General features: G+C 42.9%; 1 protein-coding gene across 6 annotated transcripts in view; it reads right to left on the bottom strand.

Moving 5' to 3' along the window:
- Positions 1-20797, bottom strand: part of mtor (mechanistic target of rapamycin kinase) — a 316990-nt gene that overhangs the window by 260611 nt on the left and 35582 nt on the right. For 5 of the 6 annotated variants that reach the window (XM_078239102.1, XM_078239096.1, XM_078239099.1 and 2 more), the window contains exons 8-12: positions 18222-18345; positions 5638-5821; positions 4655-4783; positions 3088-3332; positions 1708-1923 (exon numbers count right to left, since the gene is read on the bottom strand). In XM_078239102.1, coding sequence (XP_078095228.1) covers positions 1708-1923; positions 3088-3332; positions 4655-4783; positions 5638-5821; positions 18222-18345 — 898 coding nt within the window. The remainder of the gene's footprint in view (positions 1-1707; positions 1924-3087; positions 3333-4654; positions 4784-5637; positions 5822-18221; positions 18346-20797) is intronic. The other variant, XM_078239101.1, reaches the window with a different exon arrangement.

Genomic DNA, 20797 nt, shown 5'->3' with positions numbered 1-20797 from the left:
CTTGCGGTACACCACTAGTAACTGAACAGGATGAACATTTCCCATCAAGCACCACCCTCTGTCTTCTTACAGCTAGCCAATTCCTGATCCAAACTGCTAAATCCCCCTCAATCCCATGCCTCCGTATCTTCTACAATAGCTTACCGTGGGGAACCTTATCAAACGCTTTACTGAAATCCATATACACCACATCAACTGCTTTACCCTTATCCACCTCTTTGGTCACCTTCTCAAAGAACTGAATAAGGTTTGTGAGGCACGACCTACCCTTCACAAAACCGTGTTGACTATCCCTAATCAAATTATTCCTTTCGAGATGATTATAAATCCTATCTCTTATAGTCCTTTCCAAAACTTTGCCCACAACAGAAGTAAGGCTCACTAGTCTATAATTACCAGGTTTGTCTCTACTCCCCTTCTTGAACAAGGGGACAACATTTGCTATCCTCCAGATAGTTCTCTTCCTGTTGATGAACATTTGAGCAGTCACGGGCATTCAGCCTCTAATCTTCGGGTAAGCGTTCTCCAAGGCGGCCTTCATGACAACGCAGAATCGCTGAGCAAAAACTGATAGCCAAGTTCCGCACATGAGGACAGCCTCAACCGGGATCTTGGGTTCATGTCACCCCCACAACTTAGCAAAATCTCACTAACCTTCTTAGCTGGAGACAATACACATCTCTTTAACCTGTGCTTAACCCTCTCTCCACTCACATTGTCTGTACCTTTAAGACTTGATTACCTGTAAAGACTCGCATTCCAACCATTACCTTGTAAATTGAGCTTGTGTCTATATATGCCCTGTTTGTGAACACAACGCCCACTCACCTGATGAAGGGGCAGTGCTCCGAAAGCTTGTGGCTTGTGCTACCAAATAAACCTGTTGGACTTTAACCTGGTGTTGAGACTTCTTACTGTGCTTACCCCAGTCCAACGCCGGCATCTCCACATCATTCCTCCCACAGTCCAAAGGACGGGCTAGTTAGGTGCATTGGCTATGCTAAATTCTCCCTCAGTGTACCCGAACAGGCGCCAGAGTGTGGCGACTCGGCGATTTTCGTTGTAACTTCATTGCAGTGTTCGTAGAAATCATAGAAACCCTACAGTGCAGAAAGAGGCCATTGGGCCCATCGAGTTTGCACCGACCACAATCCCACCCAGGCCTTACCCCCATATCCCTACATATTTGCCCGCTAATCCCTCTAACCCTTAATGTAAGCCTACTTGTGACACTATTAAATAAACTTTTAAACTTTAAAACCAATCTTATTTTAAATTAAACTGTTTCAGTAGAAATACTGATACAGGTTCATACTGGCAGATAGGGAGCATCCTTATACAAAACGTGGAATGGAATTCCAAGTAGGATACTCCAGGTATTTAAAAGCTGACATCTAAGATGGAGAAAAACTGTAGTTTTGCTGGTTGAGTGGACTGGCACATATTCATGCAGCACTGTTTAGAACAAATGCTTATTGCACCACTTATGCTGTGTTAGTTTGCCCAAATCATTTTCATTAGAGAAATCCGAAATGTTCAACATGCTTCATGATCAATTTAAGCAGCAGAAGTTTAAGCAAGAAAGAATTAAAATCTTAAGATTCCAGCTGGTAAAATTTGATGCAAGTTCAACAATATTTTATTCACTGAACCACATGAACCATATTATGTCAAAATTTCACCCAATTTTAAAAAAAAATTAATTACCTGGATCAGTAATTCCGACAACAAGGAGTTTACTAAGCACATCGGCCACCACCTGGACAGCTGTCTGGCTGACAACATGCCCGTGTCCACTAATTAGATGGACTGATGGAGTTAAGAGTCGAGAACAAGTTCGAGATGCTTCCATTCGAATCTCTTTGTGCTCACTGTTAAGGAAATGGTCCGCACAGTGCCTGACAAACTGGGTGAGTGAGTGACCTGCATTAACACAAAAAAAATGATTCATCACTTGAAAACACAAATTGCATTCTATTATATGGCAAGATTTTGCAAGGATTGCCTTTCACTGCATCAACTAAAAGTTCAAAAGCGAATATAAAGATCATTAAATAATGCTGTGAATGTCATCAATACCTATATTAAGGAGCTTATGATTTACTCTCGTTACGAGAGTTCAAATTACAACTGTAATAAGTCTTCAGACCACCCTGCCATGTTACTTTACTTGAATCAGTAACTGCCATTCAGAAACCAGAGGGCATTACGAAAACAAACTAAAATTTGACAGAAGCAAAACTGTACCAAGGGGTAAATGTACAAAAGTGAATAGCAAAGGAAGAGACTGGCTTTGGTGATCAAAAGCTTGATCAGAGAGTCCAAATTGAAAGTACCTTGAACACCTGCCTTTCCACTATCCAGGGCCAAAACAATTCTTCCAGGTGAAGTGGTGAGTTAATTGCACTTCTTTCAATTCAGTGTATTGTGTTTGCTGCTCATAAAAGTGGTCTCCTTTATACTGGGGAGATCCAGCGCAGATTGGGTGATTGTTTTGCAGAGCACCTCTGTTCCAACCCTTAAGTATGACCCCAAGTTTCTGGTCGCTTATCATTTTAATTCTCCACTCTGGTTTCCTGTGCCGTTCTATAGAAACTCAACTAAGCTCGAGGAACAGCAGAACAGTTACTGATCAGGCACTTCACAGTATTCTGGACTCAATGAGTTTAACAATTTCAGATCATAAGCACCATTCCCATTCATTTTTAGACAGCAGCTGCTGTTGCATCATCCAAGACCTATCTTTTGTTTCCTTACCAGTCCTGTTACCCTTCCCATTTGACTTCCATCACATTGTCATTTAATCAGTCAGCCCTGCCACCCTATCGTAGACCTCCACCTTTGTTCATTCCCTCCTTCCCCTGCCTCAGTATTTGCCTGAAATCTGTTCCATCTCCAATTTTTTCCAGTTTTTACAAAAGGTCACCAACATGAAAGGTTAAATATGTCTCTCTCTAGAGATTTTGCCTGACCAAAGTATTTCCAGCATTTTCTGTTTTCAATACTTTAATATTTCCCTACGTTGCTCTAATGATCCCTTGACTTCTAATATCACTTGAAATGAAGACTGCACAAGCTACAACTTACCTTCAAATTCAAAGTTGCCTAAGGTGCGGAGTGCAAGAGTTATGCATCCAACGTCACTTGCTTCAGGAATGTTAGTCAAGCTAGGGGAGGCGAGCTGATGGGCAAGACTTTTCGGCATGCCTGGATGTCGAAGGGGTTTATGCATCAGCACCAGTGACAACATCTTCAGTAAGCCATCCTGGATATCCTTCTTCAGTTGCGGTATTTGCCGGCTTAGATCATGCAGTACAGCTGTCAGAGCAGGGCTTTAAAGCAGAAACAGCGATACACTAGTAACTAGCACGATCATTACGAGCGAGTAAACTAATTCTTCCAAAGACCAGCTGGATTTCAGCTTAGCATTCAATTTATATATTACAAAATATCAAATAAGTACGCGACTTGTTTCCTTCTTCAAATATAATTATTGCAAAGTTGCGTGCCAGAAGTGTGACAAATATTGTCATTGGGTTGGCTATCAAGATTCAACCTACCCTAAAGATTCACAGCACATTTTTTAAACTCAATAAGAAATTGTTGACCATCTGGTGTATGCAAAGCATCCCACCTTCACAAGGACGTTAAACAGTTTCATTTTGGATCTGGGACAGTCTATATTCTCCAAAGTAAATTTCTATTCCAAGTGGAGAGAGTGAATTCACAGAAAATAGAAGCAACATAAAGTGCATTAGCAAGCACAAGAAGCAGTAACACGCAAGTTCACATCTTTGCTAACATAAAATTGATTGCTTGATTAGCTAATAACTTAGCTTGTAAAACCCAGTATCTTATCAATTCATTTTTGTTGGACTGAATCCAATATGATAGATTTTTTAGAAGACAGTCATTAGTCACTGCTATACTAAATTTACCTGGACGTTCACAACTACAGACAAAGTCATCACTTGCTTACAAGTAAACAATAAGTTCAAGCCAAATTCCAAATGAAAAGCTTACAGCCTGAGAAATTATCAAAACTGAAATCCAGATTTAAATACCCCTATTCTGGCAAACACATTATCTCTGTACAAGCTTATGAATAAAGTTGGGTAACAGGAAGTAACACAACTCATTAGTGCAATAACCTTTCCATTATAGCTTCATATTGCATCGAGTTAATCACAATAATATTGCTTCCTGTCATTAGTTATGGGCGTCACGGTGGCACAGTGGTTAGTACTGCTGCCTCACAGCACCAGGGACCCAGGTTGGACTCCCGGCTTGGGTCACTGTCTGTGTGGAGTTTGCACATTCCCGCTGCATCTGCGCGGTTTCCTCCGGGTGCTCCGGTTTCTTCCCACAGTCCAAAGATGTGCGGGTTAGGTGCATTGGCCATGCTAAATTCTCCCTCAATGTACTCGAACAGGTGCCGGAATGTGACGACTAGGGGATTTTCATAGTAACTTCATTGCAGTGTTAATGTAAGCCTACTTGTGACTAATAAATAATAAACTAAATAAACTTTAAATCCAGTGGTATTTTCAAAAGCCCAGTTCAACACTGAAAAACTTGACAATCCTAAATTTGAATCAATCTATGTTAAAAACATCCACTAAAATAAACAATTACAACATAAATGATATATTACCTGAGACCAACCGCAAGCATTTGCTCCAGTAGTTCTTTAATATCCTGTTGGATAACTGGTCCTATGGCTCTAGCTATCATACATATACAAGTAAAAACTGTTGCATCCACTTGAACAGCTTTTTGCCTCCTGGGAAACATGAAATTAAAAGTGCATTACTTCAAAAATGTTTTGAAACTATAGCCTTTAAAATTAAATTAAAGGAAAATAATGAAATCCTTGAATGGTCAATTGAGACACATAAAAATGGCCAGTCATGGGTCCAAATACAGACCTTATGTTTTCAACAAGCTCTGATATATTAATGTTTTTGAGAAACTTATTTTCAGTTTCCATTTACTTTTACAACCAATTTTTATTTACACATCAGGCATTTCAAAATAATGATTTGTAAAAGTTGTCTATTGGTGAACTGATTGTTGCCTAGTTAAAGCAACTCATTCATAAATGGTTATATAATATTAGAATTGAGACCATATGTGGGCCTGAGATAGACTTGACATAGACTCTGTTATTTTTCTGGTAAAAGTCTCTAATTTTAATCCAGAGAGATAACAAATTCTGCAGTTATGTATTGTACAGCTAATTAAAATGTTTAAGACAAGCGGAGACAACTTGGAGCAGCACAGTGCCTCATAGCGCCAGGGACCCGGGCTCAATTCCAACCTTTGGCCACTATCTGTGTGGCGTTTGCATGTTCTCCCCATATCTGCGTCGGTTTCCTCTGGGTGCTCCGGTTTCCTCCCACAGTCCAAAGATGTGCAAGTTAGGTGGATTGGCCATTCTATATTGCCCCTTAGTGTCCAAAGATCTGTAGATTAGGGGGATTAGCAGGGAAGTATATTGGGTTACAGGGATAGGGTGGGGGATGGGTCTGGGTAAGATGCTCTGTTGAAGTGCTGGTGCAGACTCAGTGGGCTGAATCATCTCCCTCTGCACTGTAGCGATTCTATGTTTTTATAACTACTTTGTCTCTTCCTTACTTGTGTGCAAAGTCCTTCGGTGGGAGTGCTCCTTTTAAAATTTCCAGGATCCTCTGCAGATATGGATTAATTTCCACTCTTACAGCCACCACCAGTAGACCCAGTGCCTGGAATGCAGCAGCGCGTTCCTTCTCTTTCTTGAGACAGCCAAGTAGATGATTCACAGAGTCAAAGAGGTGCTGTTCTGTGTAAGTGAAGAATGCATACATGCCAATAATACTTAACATAGAGGAAGAAAAACATTCCACATGACAATAAAACAACTGCAATGTCAAGTGTTCCTATTTTCAAATTCCCATCTCCCTAAAAAGGTCCATCATCCATTCCCCAACCGAGAACAGGTAAGTGATTTACTCCTTCAGTCTTTTCCAATGTTACTTGATTCAATTGCCAAGAGATACATGGAAACTACTCAGATGAAATTGCTCTCAAACTTATTTCTCTTCCCCATCCTTGGTGTACACTCCCCCTTCATAATAGAAAATAACTGCTGACTATTTAAGGAACTATGGATGCCTTGCATTCTAATTTCCACATCTTTCCACTTAGTGACGGACATAGAATCATACAGCACAGAAGGAAGCCATTCGACCCATCCCGAATTAATCTTGCTGGGCATTTAAGAGTCAACCACACTGCTGTGGGTCTGGAGTCGGATGTAGGCCGGGTCAGTTAGGGACAGCATATTTCCTTCCCTAAAGAACCAGGTGTGTTTTTAAGATAATCGGTTTCAGATTTTTATTGAATTCAATTTTCACCATCTGCTCTGGTGGGATTTGAACCCAGGACCCCAGTGCATTACCCTTGTCTCTGGATTACTAGTCCGGTGACCAGCAGACAGAGAAAACAGAATTTTCTTTTGAAAGTTATGACTAAATTTGCTCCCACCACCCTTTCAGGCAAGGCACGGTGGCACAGTGGTTAGCACTGCTGCCTCACAGCACCAGGGACCCGGGTTCGATCCCTGTCTTGGGTCACTATATGTGAGAAGTCTGCATGCTCTCCCCGTGTCTGTGTGGGTTTCCTTCTGGTGCTCTAGTTTTCTCCCACAGTCCAAAAGATGTGCCAGTCAGGTGGATTGGCCATGCTGAATTCTCCCTTAGTATACCTGAACAGGCACAGGAGTGTGGCGACTAGGGGATTTTCACAGTAACTTCATTGCAGTGTTAATGTAAGCCTACTTACATTAGGCTTACATTAAGTAGACGACATGAATAAACAAACTTAAAAACTTAAACAAGGCATTTCAGATCATAACTCCAAGGCAAAAAAATTATGTACCCTCTGGTTACTGACCCTCCTGCTTCTCTTTATCTATTCTATCAAAACCCTCAATTTTGGAATATCTCCAGCATAAGTAATTTTAATATTGTGGAAAAGTAGACAAGGGTTAATTTCAAATTCCTAACACCTAATAATTAAATTATCTATCATTAAAATGTTATGTGCTGGAGGCAAGTGCAAGATAATAAAAATTATTAGAATGATTAACATATTTCCAATCTTAACTGGTTATGAATAACAGTAACAAAAATGAATCCACATTAAATTATAACAGCTATATGAGTATCACTTGTGCACTACACTGATGTTAGTAAAAAGGAGAGAAAGAAGAGAGAAAACAGAACTACAGGCCAATTAATCCAAAATCAGTCATCAGGATAACGCTGGAATCCATTATTACGAAGTAGTAACAGGCCACTTAGAAAATGATAATATGATCATTAATAAGGAGGGGAAAAATAGAGTATGATGAAAAGCTAGTCAGAAATGTAAAAAGACAATAACAGTTTCTATAAATAAATATTTTAAAAAGAAACAAGTTAACAAAATGTGCACTGGTCCTGTGGCAAAGTGGCTATCGGCCTGAACAACTAGGCCCGACACAGAACTGAACAATCTAAATTAAACAGCAGTCAACAGCATCTGCAGCCAGGCCTGATGGGAATTTGGGCAGGCCAAGTTTAAACACAGGCACACAGAGGCAAGCAAGCACAAGCCTGGATGCTGGAACCATCAGCCCTGACCAAATAAGGACAGTATTTGTGTATTCCAGTTTCCGGTAGACTCTGGCATCTGATTCCCATCGTTACCAAATATGGAAAGGGCGCTACATGCACCTGAGGATGGACACCTAAGGGGCCCTGGCATCTTCCATATATGGAATCAACAATCCCATTGGGTACTGCAAGCCCTGCCTGGTAATCTCATTGGCTGGAAGTCAGAGAACCTTCTAGAAGGGCGTGAAGAGGGGGAATAAGAAAACACCTAGAGGCCACCGCAAACAAAGACTCAACTGGACCCTGGCGAAGACTGAACCTACAGTAAAGACTAGGTGGAGACCCAGTGACGATGGGAAGGGGACGTGCGAAACCAACCTTGGCGAAGAAGTTGCTGAGTTTGAGAGATGGCAGAGCTCGGTAAACCGGACCCGGTAACTCATCAAGTTCATTGTCATGGGTAGTATCAGAAATCTCAGACAGATAGCATTATGTATTGTTATTATGGGAATTGAGAGCTGTTTTCGTATAGAGTTTGTGTGATAGGGATTTGTTAATAAAATTGCCAAATTTGTTGATGACACAAAGACAGGTAGGAAAGTAAGTTTTGAAGAGGACATAAGGAGGCTACAAAAAGATATAGATAGGTTAAATGAGTGAGAAAAGATCGGGCAAATGGAGTATAAAGTGGGAAAATGTGAAATTGTCCATTTTGGCTGGAAGAATAAAAGAGAAACACATTATCTAAATGGGAGAAATTGCAAAGCTCTGAGATGCAGAGGTATCTGTGGTGTCTTAGTATCTGAATCGCAAAAGGCTAACATGCAGGTACATCTACTTGATAATAGAATGTTATTATGCTGGGGAACTGAAAACAAAAGTAGGGAGGTTATGCTTCAGTTATACAGAGTACTAGTAAGACCACATCTAGAATACCATGTACAGTATTGGTCACCTTATTTAAGTAAGGATGCAAATGCATTGGAGACAGTTCAGAGAAGGCTAACCAGACTAATACCTGGAATGGTGGGTTGCCTTATCAGGAAATATTGGATAGGATGACTTGTATCCACTGGACGTTAGAAGAGCAAGAGGTGGCATGATTGAAACATTTAAGATACTGAGGGGGTCTTAAAAGGGTAGATGTGGAGAGGATGTTTCCTCTTGTGGAAGAATCTAGAACTAGCTGAAAAATAAGGGAGCCCTCCACTTAAAATAGACGCAAGGTGAGGGTCATGAGTCTTTGGAACACTCTTCCTGAAAAGGTGGTGGAAGTAGAGTCTTCGAATATTTTTTAAGAGATTAGTAGAGAAATGGTTTTTGGGGAAATTGATGGGATCAAAGGTGGATAAATCCCCAGGTCCTGATAATCTTCATCCAGGAGTACCTAAGGAAGTGGCCCTGGAAATAGTGGATCCATTGGTGGTTACTTTCCAAAATTCTTTGGAATAGTTCCTACAGATTGGAGGGTAGCTAACATAAGCCCACTATTCAAAAAGGGAGGTAGAGAGAAAACAGGGAACTATAAACCAGTGAGCTGAACGTCGGTACTGGGGAAGTTGCTAGAGTCCATTATCAAGGATTTCATAACTTGGCATTTGGAAGGCAGTGGTACAATCAGACAAACTCAACATGGATTTACAAAAGGGAAATCATGCTTGACGAATCTACTGGAATTTTTTGAGGATATAACTAGTAGGCCGGTGAGCTTGACGTCCGTGGTGGGGAAGTTATTGGAGAAGATTCTTAGAGATAGGGTGTATGCGCATTTAGAAAGGAATAAACTCATTAACGATAGTCAGCATGGTTTTGTGAGAGGGAGGTCATGCCTCACTAACCTGGTGGAGTTTTTTGAAGAAGTGACCAGAATGGTTGACGAGGGAAGGGCCGTGGATGTCGTCTATATGGACTTTAGTAAAGCGTTTGACAAAGTCCCTCATGGTAGGCTGGTGAAAAAGGTTGGATCTCATGGGATAAAGGGGGAGGTGGCTAGATGGGTGGAGAACTGGCTTGGTCACAGAAGTGGAGATGCCGGCGTTGGACTGGGGTAAACACAGTAAGAAGTTTAACAACACCAGGTTAAAGTCCAACAGGTTTGTTTGGTAGCAAAAGCCACACAAGCTTTCGGAGCTCTAAGCCCCTTCTTCAGGTGAGTGGGAATTCTGTTCACAAACAGAGCTTATAAAGACACAGACTCAATTTACATGAATAATGGTTGGAATGTGAATACTTACAACTAATCAAGTCTTTAAGAAACAAAACAATGTGAGTGGAGAGAGCATCAAGACAGGCTAAAAAGATGTGTATTGTCTCCAGACAAGACAGCCAGTGAAACTCTGCAGGTCCACGCAACTGTGGGAGTTACAAATAGTGTGACATGAAGCCAATATCCCGGTTGAGGCCGTCCTCGTGTGTGCGGAACTTGGCTATCAGTTTCTGCTCAGCGACTCTGCGCTGTCGTGTGTCGCGAAGGCCACCTTGGAGAACGCTTCCCCGAATATCAGAGGCCGAATGCCCGTGACCGCTGAAGTGCTCCCCAACAGGAAGAGAACAGTCTTGCCTGGTGATTGTCGAGTGGTGTTCATTCATCCGTTGTCGCAGCGTCTGCATAGTTTCCCCAATGTACCATGCCTCGGGACATCCTTTCTTGCAGCGTATCAGGTAGACAACATTGGCCGAGTTGCAAGAGTATGTACCGTGTACCTGGTGGATGGTGTTCTCACGTGAGATGATGGCATCTGTGTCGATGATCCGGCACGTCTTGCAGAGGTTGCTGTGGCAGGGTTGTGTGGTGTCATGGTCACTGTTCTCCTGAAGGCTGGGTAGTTTGCTGCGGACAATGGTCTGTTTGAGGTTGTGCGGTTGTTTGAAGGCAAGAAGTGGGGGTGTGGGGATGGCCTTGGCGAGATGTTAGTCTTCATCAATGACATGTTGAAGGCTCCGGAGGAGATGCCGTAGCTTCTCCGCTCCGGGGAAGTACTGGACAACGAAGGGTACTCTGTCCACTGTGTCCCGTGTTTGTCTTCTGAGGAGGTCGGTGCGGTTTTTCGCTGTGGTGCGTTGGAACTGTTGATCAATGAGTCGAGCGCCATATCCTGTTCTTATGAGGGCATCTTTCAGCGTCTGGAGGTGTCTGTTGCGATCCTCCTCATCCGAGCAGATCCTGTGTGTACGGAGGGCTTGTCCGTAGGGGATGGCTTCTTTAACGTGTTTAGGGTGGAAGCTGGAGAAGTGGAGCATCGTGAGGTTATCCGTGGGCTTGCGGTACAGTGAGGTGCTGAGGTGACCGTCCTTAATGGAGATGCGTGTGTCCAAGAATGCAACCGATTCCGGAGAGTAGTCTATGGTGAGTCTGATAGTGGGATGGAACTTGTTGATGTCATCATAGAGTTGTTTCAGTGATTGTTCACCATGAGTCCAAAGGAAGAAAATGTCATCGATGTATCTAGTGTATAGCATCGGTTGAAGGTCCCGTGCGGTGAAGAAGTCTTGTTCGAACCTGTGCATGAAGATGTTGGCATATTGAGGTGCGAATTTGGTCCCCATGGCTGTTCCGTGTGTCTGGATGAAGAACTGGTTGTTGAAGGTGAAGACATTGTGGTCCAGGATGAAGCGGATGAGATGTAAAATTGCATCTGGAAACTGGCAGTTGTTGGCGCTGAGCACTGAGGCCGTTGCAGCAATGCCATCGTCATGGGGGATGCTGGTGTCGAGTGCCGAGACATCCATTGTGACGAGGAGCGCTCCTGGTTCAACTGCTCCATGTGTGCCGAGTTTCTGTAGGAAGTCCGTCGTGTCGCGACAAAAGCTGGGGGTTCTTTGTACAATGGGTTTCAGGATGCCCTCGACATAGCCGGAGAGGTTCTCGCACAGGATCCCATTGCCCGATACAATGGGACGGCTGGGTGTGTTTGCCTTGTGTATCTTCGGGAGGCAGTAGAGATCTCCAACGCGGGGAGTACGTGGGATGAGAGCACGGAGGGTGTTCTGAAGGTCCGGATCAAAGGTCTTGATCAGAGTGTTGAGTTGACGGGTGTGTCCTTTGGTCGGATCTGCAGGTAACTGTCTGTAGTGTTCCTCGTTGTTGAGTTGTCGGTACACTTCTTTGCAGTAATCCGTTCTGTTCAGTATGACGATGGCCCCTCTGTCTGCTGGCTTGATGACAATGTTGCGGTTGGTCGTGAGAGCATGGATGGCGTTACGTTGTGCTTGGGTGATGTTCGGGGCTGTCTTGTGAGTGCGGCTGATGAATTTGGTGTTGACGCACCTCCTGACGGCTTGGGCATACATGTCAAGTCGAGGGCAGCGGCCTGCCGGAGGAGTCCAATTCGACTCTTTCCTCTTCGGATGCACTGCGGATCTCCCGGTTCATTGGCTGTCTCATTGTGTTCGTTGTTGGCCTCTTGGGGTTTGTGGAAGAACTCCCTCAGCCTCATTCGCCTGATGAATTCCTCTGTGTCTGCTGCGAGACTGATGGGGTCTATTTTGGTGGTGGGGCAAAAATTAAGCCCTCGGCTGAGAACTTCGATTTCATCTGGTTGAAGTGTGTAGTCGGACAAGTTGACAATGGACTTCCCTGCAGTGGTACTGTTTTCTACTGTGGTACCGGGGGAGGCTTGGTTGCTCCATTAAGGACGGTCACCTCAGCACCTCACTGTACCGCAAGCCCACGGATAACCTCACGATGCTCCACTTCTCCAGCTTCCACCCTAAACACGTTAAAGAAGCCATCCCCTACGGACAAGCCCTCCGTACACACAGGATCTGCTCGGATGAGGAGGATCGCAACAGACACCTCCAGACGCTGAAAGATGCCCTCATAAGAACAGGATATGGCGCTCGACTCATTGATCAACAGTTCCAACGCACCACAGCGAAAAACCGCACCGACCTCCTCAGAAGACAAACACGGGACACAGTGGACAGAGTACCCTTCGTTGTCCAGTACTTCCCCGGAGCGGAGAAGCTACGGCATCTCCTCCGGAGCCTTCAACATGTCATTGATGAAGACTAACATCTCGCCAAGGCCATCCCCACACCCCCACTTCTTGCCTTCAAACAACCGCACAACCTCAAACAGACCATTGTCCGCAGCAAACTACCCAGCCTTCAGGAGAACAGTGACCATGACACCACACAACCCTGCCACAGCAACCTCTGCAAGACGTGCCGGATCATCGACACAGATGCCATCATCTCACGTGAGAACACCATCCACCAGGTACACGGTACATACTCTTGCAACTCGGCCAACGTTGTCTACCTGATACGCTGCAAGAAAGGATGTCCCGAGGCATGGTACATTGGGGAAACTATGCAGACGCTGCGACAACGGATGAATGAACACCGCTCGACAATCACCAGGCAAGACTGTTCACTTCCTGTTGGGGAGCACTTCAGCGGTCACGGGCATTCGGCCTCTGATATTCGGGGAAGCGTTCTCCAAGGTGGCCTTCGCGACACACGACAGCGCAGAGTCGCTGAGCAGAAACTGATAGCCAAGTTCCGCACACACGAGGACGGCCTCAACCGGGATATTGGCTTCATGTCACACTATTTGTAACTCCCACAGTTGCGTGGACCTGCAGAGTTTCACTGGCTGTCTTGTCTGGAGACAATACACATCTTTTTAGCCTGTCTTGATGCTCTCTCCACTCACATTGTTTTGTTTCTTAAAGACTTGATTAGTTGTAAGTATTCGCATTCCAACCATTATTTATGTAAATTGAGTCTGTGTCTTTATAAGCTCTGTTTGTGAACAGAATTCCCACTCACCTGAAGAAGGGGCTTAGAGCTCCGAAAGCTTGTGTGGCTTTTGCTACCAAATAAACCTGTTGGACTTTAACCTGGTGTTGTTAAACTTCTTACTTGGTCACAGAAGACAGAGGGTGGTAGTGGAAGGGTCTTTTTCCGGCTGGAGGCCTGTGACTAGTGGTGTTCCGCAGGGCTCTGTATTGGGACCTCTGCTGTTTGTGATTTATATAAACGATCTGGAAGAAGGTGTAACTGGGGTGATCAGTAAGTTTGCGGACAACACAGAATTGGCAGGACTTGCAGATAGTGAGGAGCATTGTCAGAAGCTACAGAAGGATATAGATAGGTTGGAAATTTGGGCAAAGAAATGGCAGATGGAGTTCAATCCTGATAAATGCGAAGTGATGCATTTTGGTAGAAATAATGTAGGGAGGAGCTATACGATAAATGGCAGAACCATAAAGGGTGTAGATACGCAGAGGGACCTGGGTGTGCAAGTCCACAGATCCTTGAAGGTGACGTAACAGGTGGAGAAGGCGGTGAAGGCGGCATATGGCATGCTTGCCTTTATAGGACGGGGCATAGAGTATAAAAGTTGGGGTCTGATGTTGCAGTTGTATAGAACGTTGGTTCGGCCGCATTTGGAATACTGCGTCCAGTTCTGGTCGCCACACTACCAGAAGGACGTGGAGGCTTTGGAGAGAGTACAGAGGAGGTTTACCAGGATGTTGCCTGCTATGGAGGGGCTTAGTTATGAGGAAAGATTGGGTAAACTGGGGTTGTTCTCCCTGGAAAGACGGAGGATGAGGGGAGACTTAATAGAGGTGTATAAAATTATGAAAGGCATAGATAGGGTGAACGGTGGGAAGCTTTTCCCCAGGTCGGTGGTGACTTTCACGCGGGGTCATAGGTTCAAGGTGAAGGGGGGGAGGTTTAACACAGATATCAGAAGGACATATTTTACACAGAGGGTGGTGGGGGCCTGGAATGCGCTGCCAGGCAAGGTGGTGGAGGCGGACACACTGGGAACGTTTAAGACTTATCTAGACAGCCATATGAACGGAGTGGGAATGGAGGGATACAAAAGAATGTCTAGTTGGACCAGGGAGCGGCACGGGTTTGGAGGGCCGAAGGGCGTGTTCCTGTGCTGTATTGTTCTTTGTTCTCGTTGACTGAGGAGAAACAGTGGATGTGGTTTATTTTCAGGCTTTCGACAAGGTCTCACAGAACAGACTACTATGTAAAGTTGAAGCACAGTAATGTCTTGAGAGGGATAGAAATCTGGTTAGCAGATAGGAAGCAAGGAGTTAGCATAAATTTTTCTGATTGGCAGTCAGTGACTAGTGGAGTTCTGCAGGGATCTGTACTAGGACCTCAAATGTTCACATTATATATTAATGATTTGGAAAAAGGAACCGAATGTGTTATTTCCAAATTTGCAGATGATACAAAGTTGGATGGAGGGTGAGCATGAGGAGGATGCAGAGATGCTTCAGTGTGATTTGGACAGGCTGAGTGCGTGGGCATCTACATGGCAGAAGCAAAATAACGTGGACAAATGTGAGGTTATCCACTTTGGTAGCAATAATAGGAAGACAGATTATTACTTGAATGGGTGTAAATTGAGAGAGGTGGATACTCAGAGACCTTGGAGTCCTCGTGCATAAGTCACTGAAAGTAAATGTGCAGGTACAGCAGGCAGTAAAGACGGAAATGGTATGTTGGCCTTCATAGCGAGAGGATTTGAGTATAGGGATAGGGAATAGTTGCTGCAATTATATAGGGCATTGGTGAGGCCACACCTGGAGTATTGTGTGCAATTTTGGTGTCCTTATCGGAGGAAGGATGCCCTTGCTGTAGAGGGAATACAGCCAAGGTTTACCAGGCTGATTCCTGGGATGGCAGGTCTGTTATATGAGGAGAGACTAAATCAGTTAGGATTATATTCACTGGAGTTTAGAAGAGGGAGAGGGGATCTCATAGAAACGTATAAAATTCTAACAGGGTTAGACAGCGTGGATTCAGAAAGAATGTTCCCAATGGTGGGGGAAGTCCAGAACTAGGGGTCATAGTTTGAGGATAAGAACTGAGGTGAGGAGAAATTTCTTCACCCAGAGGGTGATGAATGTGTGGAATTCACAACCACAGAATGCTGTTGAGGCCAAAATGTTGTCTGATTTCACGAAGAAATTAGATATAGCTCTTGGGGCTAAAGGGATCAAAGGATATGGAAGGAAGGAGGGATCAGGATATTGAATTTGATGATCAGCCATGATCAAAATGAATGGCAGAGCAGACTCGAAGGACTGAATGGCCTACTCGTGCTTCTAGTTTCTGTGGATAGATTCTTGGTAAACATGATCGATTGTCGGGGATAGGTGAGATGCAGATTTGAGGTTACTGTCAGATCAGCCGTGATCTTATTACATGGCAGAGCAGGCTCCAGGTGCCAAATGGCGTACTCTTGCTCCTTGTTCATATGTTTGTATGATTAGGCAGAGTCAACATAGCTTTATGAAAGGAAAATAGTGTTTCACAAATCCATTAGACTTTTTAAGGATTTATCCAGCAGGGTAGATAAAAGGGGGCCAGTATCTATATTATGTTGGGATTTTCAAAAGGGACTTGATAAGATACCAGATGAAAGGTTGCACCATAAGAAGTTTCATGAGATTTAATGCAATGTATTAGCATGAATAGAGGATTGGTTAAAAGACAAAAAAAGCAAAACAAGAATAATTGGATCATTTCCAGGTTGGCAGACTGTAACTGGTGGGGTGCCGGAACCTCAGTATTTACAATCTATGTTAGTAATTTATTACTATAACTATATGACTAAGTTAAGATTAAGGGATCAAAGTGTAACATGTCCAAGTTTGCTGATGGTACAAAGCTAGTTTGGAAAGTAATCTGGGAGGTCACAGTAAAGGGAAAATAATTGGTTGAGTGGGTAAGAAGGTAGGAGATGACATAAAACGTGAGGAATGTGAAACTATTCATTTTAACAGAAAAGTAGAAAATCTAAACTTTTTAAAATGGCGAAAGTCTATTAAATTTTGATGTTCAGAGGGATTTGAGAATCCTTGTAAAAGAAATACAAATTTGACATGCAGGTACAGCATGTAATTAGAAAGGCAAATGATATGGTGACCTTAATTGCAAAGGGGTTGGAGTACAAAAGTAAGGAAGTCTTGCTGCAGTTGTGCAGGGTTTTGCTCAGGGAACAGCTGGAGTACTGTGCACAGTTTTTATTTCTGCGCCAAAGGAAGGGCGACACGCTGCCTCACAGCCCTATAGACCCAGGTTCAATTCCAGCCTCAGATGACTGTGTGGAGTTTGCACATTCTCCCCCTACCTACGTGGGTTTCCTCCAGGTGCTCCAGTTTCCTTCCACAATCCAAAGATGTGCACATTAGGTGGACTGGTCATGCCAAATTGCCCCTTCAATGTCCCAAGATGTGTAGGTTGGATGGATTAGCCATGGTGAATGTGCAGGGTTACGGGGATAGGGCCTGGGTAAGACACTCTGTCAGAGAGTTGGTGCAGTCTCATTGGGCCGAATGGACTCCTTCTGCACTGTAGGGATTCTATGATATGCATACCTTAGAGGGGATGCAATAAGAGTTCACTAGATAACAGGAGAGAGTGAATAGAACGTGTATACACTCTGGTGTTTAGAAGAACATGAACATGAAACATATATGATTCTGAAAGGCTGTTTTGCCTAGTTGAAGTGCCTAGTACTCGGGGTCAGTCTCTGGATAAGGGGATGACTATTTTGGACTGTGATGAGAAGAAATTGCTTCACTCATATAATTGTGACTCTTTGGAATTCTCTTCACTACAGGACTGCGGATGTTCAGTGGTTGAGTACATTCAAAGCTGTGAGAGATAGATTTTTGGACTCTAGGGGAAGCAAGGAAAATTGGGTTTGAACAGGAAAGTGAAATTATCAAGGATCAGCTATGATAAATGTTCCTTCTAATATCTGTTTTATAGGGGGGGCTGGCTTGTTGCATCTCATGACTCCTTTAAGATTGATGTGCAGCCTAGCATGCATGCATCTTAAAAGGGACGATAAACTTGCATGTGGTATATTTGGTTCCTCCCCTGCACATTCCTGATTGTTGTGCAACTGCACACCTCCGCAGCCTAGAGGGAACATTGGCCATGATCTCACAAAACGGTAGAACAGGCTCAAGGGATCATGTGGTTTTCCATATGCTGTTTCCATTTCTTACGATTAAACAGTGAATGTTTCTACATTACAGTCCCTATCTTTAGCTGCCTAGGCCCCAAGCTCTGAAATCCCCCATTTAAGTCCTTCTGCTTGTCTAGCTCTCTCATGCTTTGAAACATTCTTTAAAACCTATCTCTGACCAAGTTTTTATTTGCTTGATCTAATATTTAGTTTTGTGGTTCAGTGTTAACAATTCAATTGCTATCATTCCTGAGAAGTGCCTAAGGTCATTTTACTTAGAAGTGATACAGAAATGCAATTTCGTACTGGAGTTACCATTACTGACAAAGTGTTAATTAAGCTCCTAAGATTATCTAATTCAGATGGTGCAGAGCCAAAAATTGGATGGTATCAATACCAACAGCCTTTCCCATGGTTAAATTAATTTGTAGATCAAACTCAGCCCACTGTAATAACAGAGAGCATGTGTATAGATACACGTGAAAGTTTATCTAACTCAAATAAGCTAACCTGCCTTTTTCTTTCAAGTGCTATAACTTGTGTATTTTCAGAATCTTTATTTCATATTTAGTTGTCATTCACAGTAATATATAAAATACGGTATCTAATTGTAACTGTAAATGTCATACCTTTTATCGGCTCACCTGTGAATAAATGGGGCTGGAAAGCAGCAAGACGAGGAATCAGGTTTAAGATTGCCATTTGAATCAGTGGATTCTTACTACTACGATACTTCAGAACCCAACGAGTTACCTGTGCAAAGATCAAAGAACATTTAAAAAAACATGCAATGGTCTAAAATTTCAGCTCCATCTCATACCAGGCTTTAGGCCAAATGAAATTGAAGCAAACATAGGATTCAATTGTAATTACTAAATAAAACTCAATTTTCTTCTCCCAGACTAGATTCTATCTGCAATCTTTGGAAGGAAATGAGGGGATTGTTGGCACTGACACCAACAGTATATTCAGTGCCTTTAGTATTTGAAAGAATCTCATCATAAAATTAGCGAGCACTGGCTCTGGTTGGCTGTACTTCTTCCTTGACCCCTCCAATTAAGGTACATCAAGGTGGGGAGGAGAATTGGAATAAAGGGAGATTTTGGCTGACTCAATGAAAAGAAAATCTCATTTTAACATACGATCAACCATAATTAGCAAGTGCCATTTCAACCCTGCAAGATGATAAATTAACATCTTACAGTGGATCACTGGTGGTGTTGTCATGGCAAATTGGAGAATACAGCTTCAAAATCAGGAATGTTATATAATGTACTGCACAATGTTTTTATTAATCTAAAAATAAGGCAAGTACATCTTTCATTATGTTTTTTTTTCCTAATAGGTTTACTGTCTGCCAACAGTGCCTACTCCCACAGAACTGTGTTTAACCAGCCTGAGGAGACACAGTGTGCTCATTATAGGAAGTGGCCACAGCCGAAAGTCAAACATAAGTTAATTACTGTTTGAACTGATAAAACTAGAAGTCATAGTCAAACAGATAGTGTCAGACCTATAGAAATTTGTAACTCTTCTGCAAACGGCTATTGATACTTGATCCCTTGTCAATTTGAAAACTGGAATTGACAAGAGTTTTTCTAACCAAAGGTATTAAAAGGAAATGATGCAAAAAGGGGGGAAATAGGCCACAGATCAGCCATGGCCTCACTGAATGATGGCCTATTCCTGACCCTTGGTCTTGTGAAATTTCTCTTCAGATTTACAGTTTCGAAACACTCATCTTTGAGGTTAGCCAACAGGAACCAGTAGAAAGCGAGTGGTTTCCTTTCTTAGATTGCTTGGTTGTGTGTGCCATTATCAATTTAATTGATGTTATGGCCAGTTTTTTATTAATCCTATGACTTCACATGTTTTCTATATCTATAATTGAAAATTTTTTAGATGGACATAAACTCTAGCTCTCCTTTATGCCTTTGTTGCCTCTAGATTCAAATATTAACATTCCAATGCACTCCTGGTCAGTCTTCCACATTCCATCCTCCATAAACTTTTGCGGTTATCCAAAACTCTGCAGTCTGTGTCTCAACTTGCATCACTATCCCCAACGTGCTCTCTGACCTACACTGACTTCCGGTCAAGCAACATTTTGATTTTAAATTTCTCATTCTGGTGTTCACCGTGACCTCGCCTGTCCCTATTTCTGTAATCTCCTCCAGCCCCACAACCTTCTGAAATACCTGTATTCCTCTAATGCTGACCTCTGTACATCCCCAATTTTAATTACTCCACCTTTGGTGGCCTTGCTTTCAGTTGCCTAGGACCCAGATTCTGGAGTTCCCTCCATCCCTACACCTCTCTTTCCTGCTTTATGGCACCATAAGGCCTACTTCTTCAACCATCTGACCCATTATCTGCCCATGTGGCTCAGTGTCATACTTTATAATGTCCCTGTAAAGCACTTTGGGACATTACATTACATTAAAAATGCTATATGAATATAAGCTGCTGTTTTTATTAGGTATTGTTTTATGGGGACCTACACCTCCTACTGCCAGCATTACACTTCCCCATGTCAATTCCACTTGACATGTTTATTTGTCAAGTCTAGCATTAAGCATTCCCTATTTACTGACAGCTCTTACATTGGGCAGCACTGTTAGATCTGCATGGCTTGAGTTTGCATGAATTGTTACCATGAAGTGGGAAAATATTCCCCCTCAAAATCCACAAAAAAATACCGAACAACAAAGCATGACCTTCAAATACTAATTAAAATCCTGGGATTCCATGTAATAAAAAGAGGATGTGATTTACTTAGCCAACATAAACCACTAACTACTAACAGAGGGAATAACAAACATTTTCATCTTAAAATGAAAGGTCATTGCTTCTCCAAGGAAATGGAAAGTCAAAGTAACTATAAACTGTCACTGTGAATGAGTCAGCCTGAATACTTTGAATCTCTTTGGGTGTAAAGCAGCTTACAAAAACATCACAGTGCTCAGGAAAACTCACGAAAAGTCCAAATCTGATATGTTAAACCTATCTATCTTTAGTGATTGATCTGTTATATGTTTCACAATCTTTAGCCAAGCTCAACCAAGTAAAACCATTTTGAGCCCTTCAGTATTGGCCATTATGCTATGCTACGTTTAGCCAGCCATCTTTCTACACCACAATCACAATTGCCCAAATTTGCAGGGTTTTTGATGGTGAACTGTCAGGGTTCACCATCGTTACACCC

The sequence above is a fragment of the Mustelus asterias genome, chromosome 22 (genome assembly GCF_964213995.1).
Source record: "Mustelus asterias chromosome 22, sMusAst1.hap1.1, whole genome shotgun sequence".
NCBI lineage: Eukaryota > Metazoa > Chordata > Chondrichthyes > Carcharhiniformes > Triakidae > Mustelus > Mustelus asterias.
This window is presented reverse-complemented; position numbering and strand designations above follow the sequence as displayed.